The sequence below is a fragment of the Zea mays genome, chromosome 9, assembly GCF_902167145.1.
Source record: "Zea mays cultivar B73 chromosome 9, Zm-B73-REFERENCE-NAM-5.0, whole genome shotgun sequence".
NCBI classification, from domain to species: Eukaryota; Viridiplantae; Streptophyta; class Magnoliopsida; order Poales; family Poaceae; genus Zea; species Zea mays.
In genome coordinates this window covers 160,297,496-160,314,369 of record NC_050104.1, presented here as the reverse complement: position 1 = coordinate 160,314,369, position 16,874 = coordinate 160,297,496, and the positions used below count along the sequence as shown (strand labels likewise).

At 44.8% G+C, this 16,874-nt stretch overlaps 3 protein-coding genes and 1 pseudogene across 6 annotated transcripts; 1 reads left to right on the top strand and 3 right to left on the bottom strand.

Moving 5' to 3' along the window:
• The first annotated feature begins 930 nt into the window (after window positions 1-930).
• LOC100284478 (DGCR14 protein) lies at window positions 931-6,351 on the top strand. 3 transcript variants are annotated; one of them, XM_020543703.2, is made up of 3 exons: window positions 931-2,524; window positions 5,076-5,127; window positions 6,003-6,331. In XM_020543703.2, the coding sequence occupies exons 1-3, from the start codon at window positions 1,050-1,052 to the stop codon at window positions 6,102-6,104; spliced, it is 1,629 nt and encodes a 542-aa protein (XP_020399292.1). In that variant the 5' UTR covers window positions 931-1,049; the 3' UTR covers window positions 6,105-6,331.
• A 112-nt stretch (window positions 6,352-6,463) lies between these two features.
• On the bottom strand, window positions 6,464-9,006 carry LOC100283954 (ngg1 interacting factor 3 like 1 binding protein 1). Of its 2 annotated transcripts, none has more exons than NM_001412692.1 (3): window positions 8,764-9,006; window positions 7,470-8,102; window positions 6,464-6,840 (listed from the first exon to the last, which is right to left on the bottom strand). In NM_001412692.1, exons 1-3 carry the CDS (start codon window positions 8,941-8,943, stop codon window positions 6,706-6,708), a joined length of 948 nt encoding a protein of 315 aa, NP_001399621.1. In that variant the 5' UTR covers window positions 8,944-9,006; the 3' UTR covers window positions 6,464-6,705. The 2 variants fall into 2 exon arrangements, with proteins under 2 accessions (NP_001399621.1, NP_001150324.1); NM_001156852.2 differs by having other exon boundaries at window positions 7,470-8,085.
• Window positions 9,007-11,891: 2,885 nt separating this feature from the next.
• On the bottom strand, window positions 11,892-13,247 carry LOC103640457 (transmembrane 9 superfamily member 12-like; annotated as a pseudogene).
• A 1,651-nt stretch (window positions 13,248-14,898) lies between these two features.
• Window positions 14,899-15,432, bottom strand: LOC103640456 (uncharacterized). The gene is made up of 3 exons (XM_008663034.1): window positions 15,253-15,432; window positions 15,085-15,162; window positions 14,899-14,982 (listed from the first exon to the last, which is right to left on the bottom strand). Exons 1-3 carry the CDS (start codon window positions 15,430-15,432, stop codon window positions 14,899-14,901), a joined length of 342 nt encoding a protein of 113 aa, XP_008661256.1.
• Window positions 15,433-16,874: the final 1,442 nt, after the last annotated feature.

The following is a 16,874-nucleotide window of genomic DNA, read 5'->3' as shown; positions in this document are numbered from 1 at the left end:
GCTTATAACGAGCCGTGGTCTAACCACCCAAATTGACTGCTCAGTGACAGAAATCAGACAGGTTGGTATCTAATGTTTAAATATAATGGCACAAATTCTAGCACCTTGAAAAAGACAAACTCAGCACGCCCCATTGTGCAGCTGATCATTTTTTAGCTTATGGAAAATTCATAATATTAAACGCTGGAGCAGAGCTTGCCTCACGTGCTAGGGTCTTAGAGCATCTCCAAGAGCTCCATACAAAATAACTCCTTAAAATTAGTTTTAAGGGCCATCTAAAAAATTAGTGGGGTAGATTTTAATCCTTTCTCTAATAGATCTCTTAAAGCGGCAGATTGTTTCTGGTAAGCCTAAAACCCCCTCATTTATAGCTATAAATTAGGGAGTTTTAAGGGCTATAAAAACGTTCAAAGCATTTTAGGGAAACTGTTGGAGACGCGTTTTATGTTTTCCCCAAAAAAACTTAATTTAGGAGAGACTTTTGGAAAGCTCTTGCAGATGCTTTTAGGATAGGGACACATTTTGCTTTCTCATATCTCCTCCACCGTCACCCAGCCTCACACCCCCAGCACCCGTCGCCTGCTCCGCCTCCTCCCATCGATTATAATTCACTCATTAATTTTACCTTTTATTTTTTAGTGGTAATATAATATTTTTGCCGGCATTCCTGTTGTGTCCAAAGTGATTCTTCTCCGATGTGAAATGAACAAGCTAAGAGGCCAAAAGCACAAGATCAAAAGTCAAAACATTAAAGGGTACAGGTGACGACCAGGTCCAGTCCGAGCTTCACAACATGATTCACAAGGCCAAACCCCACCTCCAGTCCATCTCTGTCTGAGATAAAATCCTGAGAGGCACGGCGCCACAACAGCGCGCCTAAGGTACTAGTAATCGGAATTCGGAAACTAAGGGTCATATAACAGCCCCCGCCCCACACCCAGCCCCCGCCACCTGAGTACCTGACACACAGCGAAACGCCGAAACCGCGTCAAGTTCCCCTTCTGCGATCCCCCAATCGCCGTAACCCTAGACTCGCCACCGCCGGCGCGATGCTCCGCTCGCCGGGCAATTCGCCCCGCCGCCTCTCACCGTCGCCCACACCCGCGCACTCCACCCCTCGCCCGGCCTCCCCGCCCCCCTCCACCGCCCCCTCCTCGAAGCGCCGCCGGTCGGAAGTGCTCGACGAGGACACCTACGTCGCCGCCATCGAGCGCATCATCGAGCGCGACTACTTCCCCGACCTGCCCCGCCTCCGGGACCGCCTCGACTGGCTGCAGGCCGTGCGGTCCCACGACCCGCTCATCCTACGCGACGCGCAGCTCAAGATCCTAGACCGCCGCCGCCGCGCCCAGCGCCACGCGGCGGGGCCCGTCCCCACGCCGACGCCGGCCACCTCCACCGCGCTCCGCTCCCCGTCCTTTCTCACCACCCCCGCCGGATCCGTCGCCGGCGGCGTGGGAGGTCCCGACGCCGACCACGACGACGACGTCGCGGCCGCGGTCTCCCTCGACGGCTTCTTCCGCCGCTTCACCAGCGAGGACAACGACTCCTTCTCGCGCATCCTAGACAAGGTGAACCAGCGCCGCCGCGAGCGCTACGCGCACCTGCTGGAGCCGCCGCCGCCTACCGAGGCGGGGAGCAAAGCGTCAGAGGGCGCCAAGCGCGACAGGATCACGGACGGGTACGGTACATCGGGGCAGCCACCGAGTACGCTCGAGGGCGCCAAGTTCACGGCAAAGAACCAGCTCATGTACTACCCGGCTGACCAGGGGGAAGCGCCCCTCACGGAGGAGGAGCGCGCAGAGCGGCTCAGGGGGATGACCAAGGAGATAAACAAGCCGAACACCAGGCTACATGGCAGAGCCACGGCTGATGACGCGAGGCCCAAGGAGGAGGGGGCTGCCATACTTTACGCGCTAGTTGCAGGCTCTACTCCGGGAGGGATGGCCTACCACGACCCTGACAAGTTGAAGAAGTACGATCTGGAGGACCTGAGGAAGACCCCGAACCCTTTCTACCTCGAGTCGGACAAGAAGGCCGGCAACGGGTACAGTTTTGTGAGGACGCCGTCGCCGGCACCCGGCGTGGACGAGTCGCCGTTCATGACGTGGGGTGAGATCGATGGAACGCCGCTGAGGCTGGACTCGGATGAGACGCCGGGCGGTAGCGAGAGAGCGCATTTCAAGATGCCGCCGCCTCCTGCTCGCGATGTCAAGGCGCACCTGCTTTCGAGGGACGCCGCTCGGAAAATAAAGGAGCGGTCTAATACCTTCCATAGGCCGCCCCTACCCTCCCCTGCGAGGGGTGTCAGCGCAAGCCCTAGAACCCTCTCGCGGGCCGCACAAAAATTCGTGAGGAACGCCATCACCAAGTCGGCAAAGTCCTCCAGCGCCATTGACGAATCTCTCCGTGCAAGCTACAGAGGCTCGACCCCATCTGCGAGCACTCCCAAGTCAAGGTTTTCAAAAGACCCTGGCCTCGCATCGCGTTCTCCATCCACAAGGCAGGGTTCCACCCCTCCCTGGTGAGTGTTAGTAAACCACTTAATGTTATTTCATAAAATGGGTAGGTGGCCCATCCTGTACTGTAACAAATTGTATAATGATGGAAGACATGAAATGATGAAGTGATGCTTATTTACTCTTATATTATCTGAGCCACCCTTACCAAAATCAATGTCATGAGCATATCTTTGCATAGTAAATTGCTAAGTTCCAACTTGAATTTTAAATTTCAAAGGCATAGGCGTCGGGGCAGACCATATGTCGTCTTTGGAACAATGGGTTTGGCAAAAACTTCCATGTCATTGTACTGTACTCTAAGGCAGATCGTGCATCTGGTCTTGCAAAAATAAAATCTGATAATAGAGTTTGAAAGATGTGAGATAAGGGAGCTGCTGGAGATAGACTAATAGTTTGGGGTTTATTTCTTTTGTTTGTACTCTTCTCCGCATAGAAGTATATGACAAAATGAGTCCGATTGTAATAGTTTGTCTCATTGGGGGGAAACATATATAAACAAACACCTCACCTTCTACTGATAGAGCCCTAGGGCTTTGGGGGAGAGGACTTTTGTCTATTTCCAGTCTTGCTTGCCTTCTCTAATCGTCGTCTGTTTGAGAGTGTTTACCAACACTGGTTGGGTCGGGGGGGGGGGGAGATTCTGGGAGATGACAGTATTGTGGAGGACGCTGTGGTGCTTCTGGTTTCATCACGCTAGATGCTGGTGTGTGCCACGGTGGGGAGCCAATCTGAAACCTCAGGCTGATTTCTGGGCAGTTGTGTGCTCGCCTTTCTGTGGAAGTTTTTGTTGTTGTATCGACCAGATTGAGAGTTGACTTGTAGTTCACGACATTAGACCAGGCTTCTGTCAGATCCGGCAGTTCATTGGTTTTATCACTTGGATTTGGTGTTTATCAACACTGGTTGGGTAGGGTGGGGGGGGGGGATTCTGGGAGATGACAGTATTGTGGAGGACGCTGTGGTGCTTCTGGTTTCATCACGCTAGATGCTGGTGTGTGCCACGGTGGGGAGCCAATCTGAAACCTCAGGCTGATTTCTGGGCAGTTGTGTGCTCGCCTTTCTGTGGAAGTTTTTGTTGTTGTATCGACCAGATTGAGAGTTGACTTGTAGTTCACGACATTAGACCAGGCTTCTGTCAGATCCGGCAGTTCATTGGTTTTATCACTTGGATTTGGTGTTTATCAACACTGGTTGGGTAGGGTGGGGGGGATTCTGGGAGATGACAGTATTGTGGAGGACGCTGTGGTGCTTCTGGTTTCATCACACTAGATGCTGGTGTGTGCCACGGTGGGGAGCCAATCTGAAACCTCAGGCTGATTTCTGGGCAGTTGTGTGCTCGCCTTTCTGTGGAAGTTTTTGTTGTTGTATCGACCAGATTGAGAGTTGACTTGTAGTTCACGACATTAGACCAGGCTTCTGTCAGATCCGGCAGTTCATTGGTTTTATCACTTGGATTTGGTGTTTACCAACACTGGTTGGGAGAAGAAAAGAAAAGAATTTAGTTGTTTGCTGGATCTGCAGAGACAGTCAGCAGAGGAAGATATTTAGTTGTTTGCATATCTCAGCCTCTCGAATTTTTTTGTTGGTCCATACTCCAATCAATTTCTATCCTGATAAATATGGTTTTCGTGTGGTGGTCGATTACTCGATTTGTTCCTGAACCAACTAGCTTGTGGCGTTCTTAAAAAAACTCGGCCGGGGAGGGAAAGACCGTCCTCCCGGTATTATATTAAGAAGAGACCGAAACAATGGTCCCGGCCGAGAAAATCCCCGAACCCTGGCCCCCCATCACTAACGGGCCGGCGTCAACTGTCCACTCTGCAACGACCCAACCGGAGGGTGGCGCACAGGACATCATAACCCGAGAGTGGATGGGGCACAACGAGGAGATTTTTTTAACCAAGCCTGAAAATTCGCTTCCGAGGGGAATCGAACCCAGGACTTGGAGGTGCTACTTGGAAGTCCTTAACCACTAGGCTAGAGGCCCTTTCGCAGCTCGTGGCGTTCTTGCTGGCTTCATTTTCCAGTTGCCTAGCTTGTGGCGTCTTCTTGGGAGATGCAATTTGGTTCGTTCCCGTGAATCTCTCACTGCTGGAAATGAACCATTTACTTCTGAAGGCCTCCATGGCTCTTCCCAGTTGGCTTCAGTTTCGACCGTCTTGTTTCGGATGCGTTCTGTCTTTGTGTTGTGAAATTTGGTAGAGGAAATATGCTCCGTTCGAACTGCTTGGGCACCATGTCCTCTTCGCGGGCGTGGACCACGTCCTGTGTGTTGAATGGGATTGAAGAGTCTTGCCTTACAGTTGAAGATGTCAGAAGCACTTGAGAAAGATAAGGAAATTTGTGAAGAGGAAGAGGAGTACGTATTGGTAGAGTTGGACATATCACTGGGTGCTCCAATTGTACTCTCTGTAAGTTGGTTCTTCTCTGGATCTACTACTCTGCGATTAACTTGTTATGCCTTTTGGTCATTTATAACTTCAGAAATATCTGTTTTTTTTGTTCATTTGCCCTTACATTAGATTTCTAAGTTCTGAGAATCATGTTTTTCAGGGTTTGCATACATTCATCTCCTACCTTAATAGTAGGTGACAGTCTGAAGATGGTAAGTCATGCTCATGCCACGGTATTTTTCCAAAAAAGTCAAGTTCTGGTATTGTTTTCTGTACTCTGCCTTTTGCTTGTGGACTGTAGCAGGTACTGTAATGCTGTAGTCACTTTGTGTGTTACCTGCATAGGGTGCTAGTAAGTTTTTGCATTTTTGCTAAACACACAATCTAATTTACTGAGTTTCGAACTCTAGATCAAGTATTGTATACTTTCAGTTTACCTGTATTCATCATAACTGTAGTTTGTGCCTATGAATGCTCTAACAGGACAAGATGGAAACAAAATGCATTTGGAACCCAAAAGTTACATATAATTTCTTCAGTACCAAACATACATTTACTACTGATTAGCTATTTCATTGCTGATGGTGGCAACCTATTTTGTTAAGCATCTGTATCCCTTCTTTTGTTCTAATGATTTTTTTTCTTTATACAAAGAAAAAAAACTTCGGAATTTCCAATTCATACTTTAGAGTTTCAGGCTCTAATCTGCTTACCAAGCCTAACGCTAACGCCTTGTGTAATAACAGGTTGTAGAATATGAAGAAACTATTGGTACATATTATCTATTTTGTGAAAGTGGGCAGGAACACTGAAACTACCCTCCCTACCCCACCCTTATAAAAGTCCAGATGTTAGATGGCATTGTTTGCACATAAAACTCCTAACCGGAACCCAGTCACAAGGTCATGATTGAACTAGTGAATATAGTTTTCATCAGTATGAACCATCTGTCAGTCATGCTATAATCATTGTCAACTCATAGGTTCATTGGGGAACTCATTTGCGCAGTCTGAAAAACGCTATTTTTTTTTGACGTAATGCATTTCTTTATATTAGACTCATTCAATGTTTGCCCCCCTTTTGTCAGCCAAAACTGAAACAAAACCTACAAACGATGAGATCACACCTTCTGAAGAAAATACAGACAAACCAGCTCACAGCAGTAACGAAGCACCCTCGAAGGAGGTGATCCATCTCGCCATCGTTCAAAAGATCCTCAAATTTCGGCCATTCAGTGCGGGAGTATCCGCAGCATGGAGCATATCATCACAAGGACAAGGAGCTCCAGATAAAAAAAAGCCGTTTTCTTGTTCAATACCTCCAGTGTACATTTAGGTAGCTCATTGACCCGTCCAAACGAGGTGGCTTGTATACTTGCTGAGTTCATCTATATATATCTGAGCTAACATATCGATCCGTTGGTGCTTATTGTTTTATTTCTAAGCATCCCCATGGAAATGATATAACCGCTGCTGGCACAGTGCTGTCGATCGATGGAACAACAGCAGTGGCCAGGGGCTCCCCGTGGCCTTCTCTTTGTTCCTTCACCTCGAGACATGTCCACGAGCCACTATGCTTGTGAAGTAACATATATTGACTGAATTCATCAATAAGAACTGACTTTGTTACACAACAACGTGTACTTCAATTTCACTTCATACTAGCATACAGTTCAATTTACATGAGGTACAAAGACACCGCAAAAGACATCTACCAAATCGCCATATTGTCCAAAAACCATGTGATGGATTTTGGCAAGCAGGTCTGCAACATATGTGAATGTATCTCGATCAGTCAACAACCATGGAATCTGAAGCACCGACGCTCCCTTCTTCCATGCTCATCTTCTGCTCTCCAGCAATAGCTCTCAGCTCATCTGCTATACTCTTCTGCTCATCTTCAATCGAGATCTGCAATTCCTCAACCTGTAAAATGTAGAAACACATGAGCAAACATTCCTAGAATAACCCACAAGGCTGAATTGGATTATGCTATATATGGAGGTTTCCTGCAGAAGTGGACTGCACGCGAATTGTGTTTTCAAAGAAAATTGATGTAGACTTCCTATTTCTATGTGCCAGTCGAAAGGCCCAACAAGACACTGAGTCAAAAAATAAATGTTCACAAGATTAGGTGTCCTTTCATGTAAATTTTAGATATCAATCATATATAATCGTAATCTGATTGCCACTCTGCATAACAAAATTATATGTGCTGTAGGTATCAGAACCAGAAGTTCATGAAGCATCACATTTAGTACTCCCTCTGTTCCAAAATGTAGGTCGTTGTAGTTTTATCCTAAATCAAACTTCCATAACTTTGACTAAATTTATATAAAAAGTACTAATTATCTAAATACCAAATAAACGCACTATCAAGACATTTCATGGTGGATTTAACAAAAGAGAATTGATGTTGTAGATAATCCTGCAAAAGGAAGCAACAGAGGGAGTGTGTTATTTTAATTGAGCGTTCTATTCCTATGTGCCACTATGATATACATGAAAACACAACGTCACAACCTGAAATAAGAATACATTACACATGAACTTACCACATGTAGAAGAAGGGCAAACTGCTTCTTCCTCAGTTCCAAAGTCCTTATGCATGCTACATTCTCCGCCTTCAAATCAGTTATCTCCTTCTCAAGGTCTGCAATGAGTTTTTCAGTTTCTGACCGTGGAGGCTGCAAACTAATCAGCTTCCGGATGGCTTCACACTCTTCTTTGTGCTGCCTCTCAATCTTGCTCTGCTCAAGTTGCTTCTTAAGGTCCTCAATATCAGTCTTAGCATGCAAGATCTGCCGCTCAATCTCAACCTGCAGCTCATTAAAGCTTTCTTTCTCCCTAATGTTTGCATCAACCACAGCCTTGCTTTTCAGAAGAGGTAGCTCAAAGGTGTTAATTTCATGTAGAAAGGCCTTGTACAGTCTTTCACAGTCACTTATGTTATCTGCATCCTTCTCGATCTCAGTTGCAAAGGACATGAACTTCTTCTGAAGCTTCTTTAGTGGCGGTTCACCCCTGGTGGTCGTTGTCCTAGTCAGAAGCCTGTGTTTAATAATCGCATCATCATCCTGTGGTCCAAACGCATAATTTGCAGACATTTCTTCACGCCTTCCAGCTACCTTCCTCCCTTTGGCAAGCATTCCACGATGCGGGATCCGATAACTGAAATCAAAAGAGTGCTATGAAAAAATTATTTATTATAATCTAAAAATCAGGTGAGGCTATCTCATTTGGTGATATGACAATAACATAAAAATATAACAGCTACAAATTCGTACGCAGACATGTAAAGAAAATAAAATATTTGTTCTGCCAAGCTGCAGCAAAAATACATCTGCAGGAGAGCAAAATTCTACAACTAAACCCAATACATAATCAAACTGAGAAGGCATTGCAAAATATCCAACTCATGCTAATCTCTGTGCAAAATATCAAACTGAGAAGGCATTGCAAAATATCCAACCATTTTTAATTTTCAGTAACAAACGTTTTTTTACACTTCAATGATAGTGCATCAGTTCAGAAAGATTAATGGTTTAATCACGCTTTGGGCAAATTATTGGAATACAAAAATGGAGAAGTTCCATGGGTGTGAAACTATGGATGCACATAAGCCAAGAGCTATACTTTAAATCTTACATAAAACTAATCATAAGGGAGGAACCTTTTGCGGTTTTGACTACTCCAAGTTTGTCGCTGCTAAATCATGCATCTGGTATAACATAGGAATCAAGCAAAACGATGAATGATGAAAAAGAGGATTGCATCCAAACAAATTTGTTTAGTTTAGGGTTTGGGTGTGCTCGGTTTCGCACAGCAGGAAAGAAAGAGTGGACGTACCAAGAGTTGCTCGTTGCCGGCGGTGGGTCTAAACAAGACCTGGCGAAGCGTCCGATGGAGACCTGGGCTAGGGGCGGCGGCGCTGGTCGCCCAGGCTCGTCGCCGACGGAGAGAGAGAGCGCACGCGGGGAAATCGGGAGATGGGCAGGGAGGGCCGCAGGGATAGAAGCGGATCGGCATCCGGGACCGGACACAGTGCAAATTTACATGGGCCTGGAACAGATGGTCTGATCCAGCGGCGTCTCCACTCTCTAGGCCCAGCTGTCGTTTATATTACTGTGTTTAAGCATCACGCCTTTTTAACGATTATAAAAAGTAGTCATATCGTCCTAGATCTTACTAATGACAAAATCCGAAGGTTTAATGACCATACTAGGTAGGTGCCCGTGCGTTGCGACGACATCCAATCAGGTCTATGTTAATCTTTCAATTATTCATACTTGCCACAAAAGTGCGACGACATTCAATCAGACCTATGTTAATCTTTTAATTATTCATACTTGCCACGAAAGTTAAAAAATAGTGTGAAACATAGATATGAAATAACAAACATCAATATGATAAAATTTGTGTGACAAAATATTACCGTAACACTAATATTATAAATACATAACTCAAATAAAATAAATTGATATCGAACACACATTACAATATCATATATATTATTTCTAAAGAATCAACATAGAATTACATGAACATATAATATCATGGTAATTTATGTATACGGAGTACAATTCCGACTTTCTAAAGCTTGTGTGGTGCTTCAGGGTGTCGGTCGAAAGGAGGGTCCTCTTGAGAGTGACATTAAGTTGCTCAAGCAAATCAGTTGTGATGAGCAATGGTGCCGCTAGATGAGAATCAACCTACTCGTCATTGATGAGGCACCGTCTCCCCATATTTACATCTGATATGTATGAACACCAACCTGCAAGGAGAGGGACAAACAATTATAATCAGGTAAACGAGGTCATCAAAAGGGGACAAATGCAATAAGAGGAGAATGTGTCATACTGAAAATAAGCATAAGTGAATACTAAAAATAAGCATAAGTGAAACTTATTGTGGCACTGTTAAAAATAACATTATTTCAATAAGAAAGGATGCTAGAATTGTAGTTTGCAAGGAAAGCTGCACAACCTGATGGAGAATTGTTGTAACTGTTCTTGTAGATGCACATATAATTCTGACGCTCCACGTATATCTCCTGAAAGATAATACATTATGAGCTCATATTTGTCTAGACCCTCAACAAATCAGTAAAAGAACAGACCCAGTGCTGACGGCTCCCGCATGAGTCGGGTCTGGGGAAGTAATAACCGAGGCAATCCTTAACCCTACATTTTTGCGCAGAGGCTGCGTCAAACCCAGGCCCTTTGGCTCAGTGGAAAGGCCTCTCACCACTGCACCAGGCCTGTCCTTAAGGGAAAAACTAATTGATTTATGTAACAACATGCATGTATAAGGATAGCTAAACCAAGGAGTCACGGGAACATACCAACATATTGAAGAATTATGTAGAGAAAGTAAAGATGAGGAGCAGTGTGTGTTCTAGAAGACCACCAGAACTCTAATTTCACATGTTCTTCAACAAAGATATCACTCAAATATAATCCATATCAGACATGTTGCAAGCATGCACATTTCAGTATACACAACGTTTTCTACACTACAAAAAAAGACATCCTAACTCCATTTTGGTTAATGCCTTAATGATAATCCCTAACTCAATTCTGGTTAATGATAAAACAATGCATGTTTCTGGCACAACAAAGTTTCAGAATACATCAAAACACTATCCTGAGATTTCCAAGAAAAATCACCCATAAACAAAAAAAACACATCCCAGGAGAACAATATAAAGTTCTCAAACCGAGAAAAACAGACATTTCATTAAAAGATGATTTTTATCTATATCTGCACATGCAGGATTGGGTTCTGATCCTATCCCACAAACAGATATCTTGCATCTATCTGATTCTTTGAATTTCACACCAATAATACAATACATATCCTAATGTCGGCAATGAGGATAGAAATGTTACTTTCAAGCACGGGCTGTGCGGCTATGCAAATCAAGAGGCTACAGAAAAATCACACTGCTAAGTAGCCTAGATTAAACTTAAATGACTGAACTGCTTGCAAGGATATGGACATAATTATCACATTTTCACCAAGTTCAATAGAAAACCACATAACAATATTGAAGTCTGAATTTACTTTCTTATAATACCAATGTTCCAGTATTACAAGGCAGCATTAGAAACTTGAAACATGCAATTGCATAGAATCAGTAGATAGTTATTTGATATTTCATCAGGCTAATTGACCAGTACTGAAAGTAGAAATCTAAATTCATATGAAGTATGAATAGATCATGCATGTACACCGTATAATTCAGAGAGACATACACACTAATACTGCTGTTTGCTGATGCCTGCTGAGAGGGAGGCCCAGTCAGACGGGAAACTAAAACCTTCAAAACTTCCCCATACTGACCAAAGTACTCCCTGCGCTCAAGTACCTAAACAAGAAATAATAGTAGAGTTGATATGAGAAGTAAAATTTAAACATATCACACGACTTGGACAAAAGTGGATGTGAACTCACGCTTTCATTGCATAAATGCGCAGGTAGCCCAATTATGTACACCAGATTTCTCTGGATAACCCTGACAGTAGCAAGATGCTTCTTAGATTCTACGGTTGATGTTGTTGTTGCTGTTGGTGCTGCCTTTGGCTTAACCCTTTGGGCCTTTTGCTTCTTCTCCGCATTTTATCTGCCACTGTCCTGTTTCCATCACCAATGTAAAAGGTAAGTTTGAGATACCTAGTGGCAAGGTCAACTTTCACAGATGGTTCCAATTATCTGAGACAGAGAGACCTACCTCTTCCTATTTCCCATGATATATAAAAGGGTAATCACTTGCAAATGTTGTAGTTTGCTTAAGTGAAAAAAATTGATTGGTAAAGAGAGAAGCATCAGGACGGACCTGTCACAAGTGGCGGCCATCTTGACGATCATATCCTTGTCATAGCGTGTGCGGCAGGCAGGGCAGCGGCCCTTTGTTTCCTCCTTCTCAGCCATGTCTATGATGTGGTGCCAGCACCAAACACAAATCTGTGGAGTTAAGTAGCAGTTATTTGATGATGGCGCACAGTGCATGCAAGGCAGGCTGCAATCTAATTGATCTGATCTGATAATGATTAGATAGGAGGAAGATCAAACTCGCAGGGCGAGTCATCTGACCAGCAGACTATGACCAGCAGGAAGAGGACAATGAACAGGAAGCCAAAGACAGTAGAATCTTCCCAACCAAATGTTGGAAAGGATAAAGAAGAGCTCAATGAAGAGAGTACCAAATGGCAATGTTCCCACACCGAGCACAAGTAGCCATGAGGGGAACTTGCGCTCAAGGATCGCTCGTGGGATCTGGTTGGTTCGGACAGGGTAGTCGATGCTTGCAGCACGTGTGCCTAGCAAGCCTCCAATTAGTGTGAGTGGCACAAAGATGCAGAACCATAGGGCCAGGAGGGTGAAGAACAGTGAGATGGGTAGAGCTCAAGTGCTCTTCTTGCCCCCACAGAATGGAGTTAAGCACATTGAGGATGATGAACACAATCCTAGGGAAGAAGCAGGCAGTCAGCCAAGCAACAGATTTCCACCCTTCTGAGGTTCCCTTAATAGTCCTCCAGACACGGACACCAACTTATCCAGCAATGATACCAAGGAAGAGGTAGAGAATGATTATTCCGGTCAGGAGCATTCCCCTGGAAGCAGGTGAGAGAAATCCCAGGGCAGCAAACGGGCAATTCACAGAGCCAACCTTGTCATACATCTTGAGCTTGGACATGGACTCAGGATCATGTCTTACGCTGCAAGGCACGACCTCAAACCCAACAATCTGGAACCCACTCTGTGAATTGCCTCCAGCACAAAATGACACAATAGTAATTACCTCCAACAATCTGGAACCTTTATGTATAGATCGGACAAGTGCAGCAAGATCGCCTCCAGCACAAAATGCTCTTCCTTTGCCCTGAAAACAAGTGATAAGAATCTGAGCATAGTTTCTTAGGAATATCATAGAATACATAATAGCTAGGTGATAAGAAACATGTGTAGTTTAATAGTACTAAAAAATCATTCCAAAACTTTAGACAAAAATATTTATCATAAACCACTGCACTAAATCTCAGTAACATAAGATTAAACTGAAAAAGGCAAAATATTTGCACCTAGAAAGCTTGGCCAATAACCGCTATATCTTCATTATCATTATATAGCTCTAAGAAGGTTACCTTCAATGCTATAATCAGCCTTCCGTGCTGCAAGTATTTCAAAGATATGGTGCACTGCTCTAGGGATGACCGTTCCAGCAAGATACACATCTGCAAAAGATTGTGCAATGCAACAGTGTACGTCAACGCAAAGCAGCAACAATGTTCTAGAGCGACAATGCCTCTTGCCCTCTTCCAATCCGCCATGAGCCTACGACGCCATTAGCGACCTGCCTCAACGTGTGGCGCACACGGCACCCCCCGCGACTGCCATACCTCATTTGTTGGCTGTGCTCCGCCGCTGCTTCTATAACCTCAGATCAAGAAACAAAACTATACAACTAAAATCATGGAACAACAAATATAGGTTTGCATAATAGAAAGAAAAGGTTGCCTTACTTCTGTGAATCAATAATGGACAGACGTGCTACTATAAGTTCACAGTATACTTCAATCAAGTCATATGCTTGCATGAACTTTTCTTCCCTTATGACATGTTCAACCTGTGGGAGAAATAAAATAGAGTCGGTAAGAAATAATGAGCTCTGTGCTGACATAGTACTATTAAGACATGTTACAACGGTTGTTTGTGCACATTTCATCTGAACTAAAACGATCTAGTCATGTTATATGGCTTGTAAGTTGGAGCCTAACAGAGTTTACCTACCAGGACAGCAGTACCAGAAGAAAGTTGTGTACAGCATTAAATACTTTTGCACATACGTTTGCAGAGACAGGCATGCAAGAGTAAATATGGAACAAGTATAATCAGCTGACATTGGTTCTACATAAACCAAGAAAGAAAATCACACACTTTGACACTTATATCTGCGAGAATCCAATGCTCCATGGAACATCAGCGTTGAACAAAGCAATACAGAAAACCAGGTATTCAGAAGCACAAGCTCTCTTCCGCACAATAACCACCAGTGGACAAACTCAGGCTACAGTGTATGTGCTGGCATGCACAGGGAAGGCACATGACACGGAATAACCAGCACTAAAATATTATCAAACAAGTCCCAATTATCAAAAGTCATTGCAGTCCACGGTTAGCAAGATGGCTACATGTCCAACAATCATAAACCACGGCCTACCTAGGGGTCAGAGCATGCACATCCACCCCGAATTGCAGACAATTTTTCCATTTGCACGCATATAAACAAACACCTAGGCTGCAACGGGCAACTAAGTCATACTCAGCTTGAGGCCAGAATGCTCTAGCTTCAGAAGCCAAGTCCACGCGACGCGTTATCGAATTCTACAACCACGAGGTCAATTGTGCTACCACGAATGGAATCCTGGGAGGTGCATCGAGTCAATTCCGACCAATGGGCAGGGTGAAATGGCGAACGAGATGAACCATTAGGGAGGTAACCAGGTGGCGGCGAAGGCACGTACCCTGATGCGCGCGGTCATGTCCTGGTTGGCCTCGAGGAGCTGCGCGACCTCGCGACGCATCTGGCGTACCTGCACCTCCTTGCGATTCCGCAGCAGCTTGATCCGGCCCACCGCCATCCGCGGCGACGTCTTGCTGGGAAACCATCATAGGAAGAAAAAAATAAAACAGACGTTAGGTAGGTTGCCCCATCCTTCGGCATCCGACCGCGAGCAGCAGAAATCGATCTCCACAGACCACTTGTCAGGCTTGAAGCCCTTGTGCAGGACGCCGGAGAACTTCCCCTTGCTCTTGTGCATCTCCGCCCCCGCCGCGCGGCACGAACCTGTGTCTTCCGGCCTGATTCGAATCCAGCCAAATCCAAACCGGGCGCGACACCAAATACCTGCCAACCTCCACCTAGCGGGGAGGGGGGACTCCCTTTTGTCGCTGCGGTGGTGGATTGGAATATGGAAAGATTCAGGCTCTCATGCACGCGGGAGGGCGCAGGCTGCCGCTGCTCGACCAGTAAACCCGGTATGCCTCTTTGATGAAGACACAACCCTAGTCACGAGCAGATCGACGTCAGATAAGCAGAGCCATGAACCTTCGAGCGGAAGCAGCCATGGGTGGGAACGGAACACGCAGAGATCCAAGATCGCTTACATTGAGGAAGCACAGTAGGGAGCCGACGAATGACCCCGCGACGACGAGGAGCGCCAGGAACCAGAAATCGAAGATAACCTGCGGCGAGCACAGGCCCAGTGGCGGCGGCCGCCCGCGTCAGACGAGAATGGATTGTGGTGAGGGAACGTCAGACAGAGGATCACGTACCCTCTTGACGGTGGTCTCGACGATGGTGGACTTGGTGGCGGGCGCGACGGCATTGCCGTTGGGCCCGCCCACGATCCTGTAGCCGCCGCCGCCGTGCTTGGACGACACCGCGGTGGACGGCGAGGACGCCGTCGAGGTGACTGCCACGAGCCACTCCCCTCGATCTGCCTCACCTTCCATGTAGACAGAGGATCACGTACCCTTCCGTTGCCTCGCGAGCAGGATACGGCGGCTCCGTCTCATGGGGAGGGAGGGTGTGCGCAGCCATGGCCGAGCAGTTCCCACGCTAGATCCGCGCGGCGTGGAGGAGGTGGGAGGCGGGCATCAGGTCAGGGGAGAGGGGGCGCGGTGTCGGGGTGGGCTACAATCGCGGGCGGCGGCAGGCAGGCGTGGATCGGCCGGGGCGCGACTGCGAGATTAGCGGCGCATTGTGGGCGAGGATGTCGGGTGAGAGGCAGAACGTGCAGATGTGCACGCCTACGGTACTCTCTTAAGGAGTAGTAGAGATTATAAGCGATATTGTGCATAAAAAGTTTTAGATATATCATGAGCCGCGCCATTTGCTTCTCTTGGAAAGACAGTTGAACTAAATTTTCAACACTTTTATCTAGGATTAGGAAGAAGTTTATTTTAACTATCGAACTAAGCATCCAACTATGAAAACCAACAAATTTGTCCCTCGTTCCAAATATGATGTTATATGTATATGTATTTCCAAAAATATTTAAAAATTAGGTTTTAATTAAATAGTCTATCTTAAATGAGAAAAAACATGAATTCAATTAAAAATACAATAATTTATTGGTACTATATATAGAGTTATTTGAATCTTACTTATTTATTTTTCTAGCGTTTTATTGGTCTATTTGCATGTAGTCATGGCAATAACTCATCTTAACCTTTATTATTTCTTTACTTTATGTTGATCACATTATTAATTGATTGTATGATGTTTGAGCCCTTCCTTGCTTGAAAGTTAAACATAGTAACTATTCAAGCAATAAAAAATAAAAACCCTAGCTACCACGCATGGATCAGATCTTTGTGTGGTGGAGCATGACACTTGGATGGTTGTCATCATCAGGATCTTCATATAGTTAGTGTTTGTTGAATCCTTTTGGTTGATCCTTGTCTAATATAGCATAAAATAAGAATTTAGGCAAATAATACGCAATGCAATGAAAACACTAGAAAAGGAATAAATAAGACCCAATTAACTTCAAATAGAATGTTAATAAACACAGTACATTAGTGGGTTTTGAAGTTTGCTAATTGTCGAATAGTGATTTAATTAGATTGCATACACTTAGAGATATGATTTGTTGTATGGTTTTAATGCGGAAAAATCAACAAAATTTAAACTTGATGGTATTTCATATTATATTTAAACGAAACAATAATGATATAATTGTTACTAAACTAATCTTGTTCAAGTTGAATACAACAATACAAACAAAATATATCAATAGTTTATATGGAATATCATTACGTCATGTGAAGGCAGACATAATTATAAAGGGTAAATGAGACGTGGCGTTATGCATACAAAATAGTCTCATCTATAGAGCTTGCTAGGAAAATCAATGAAGATGGAGAATGATTTCATATAGTTTTTTAAATAT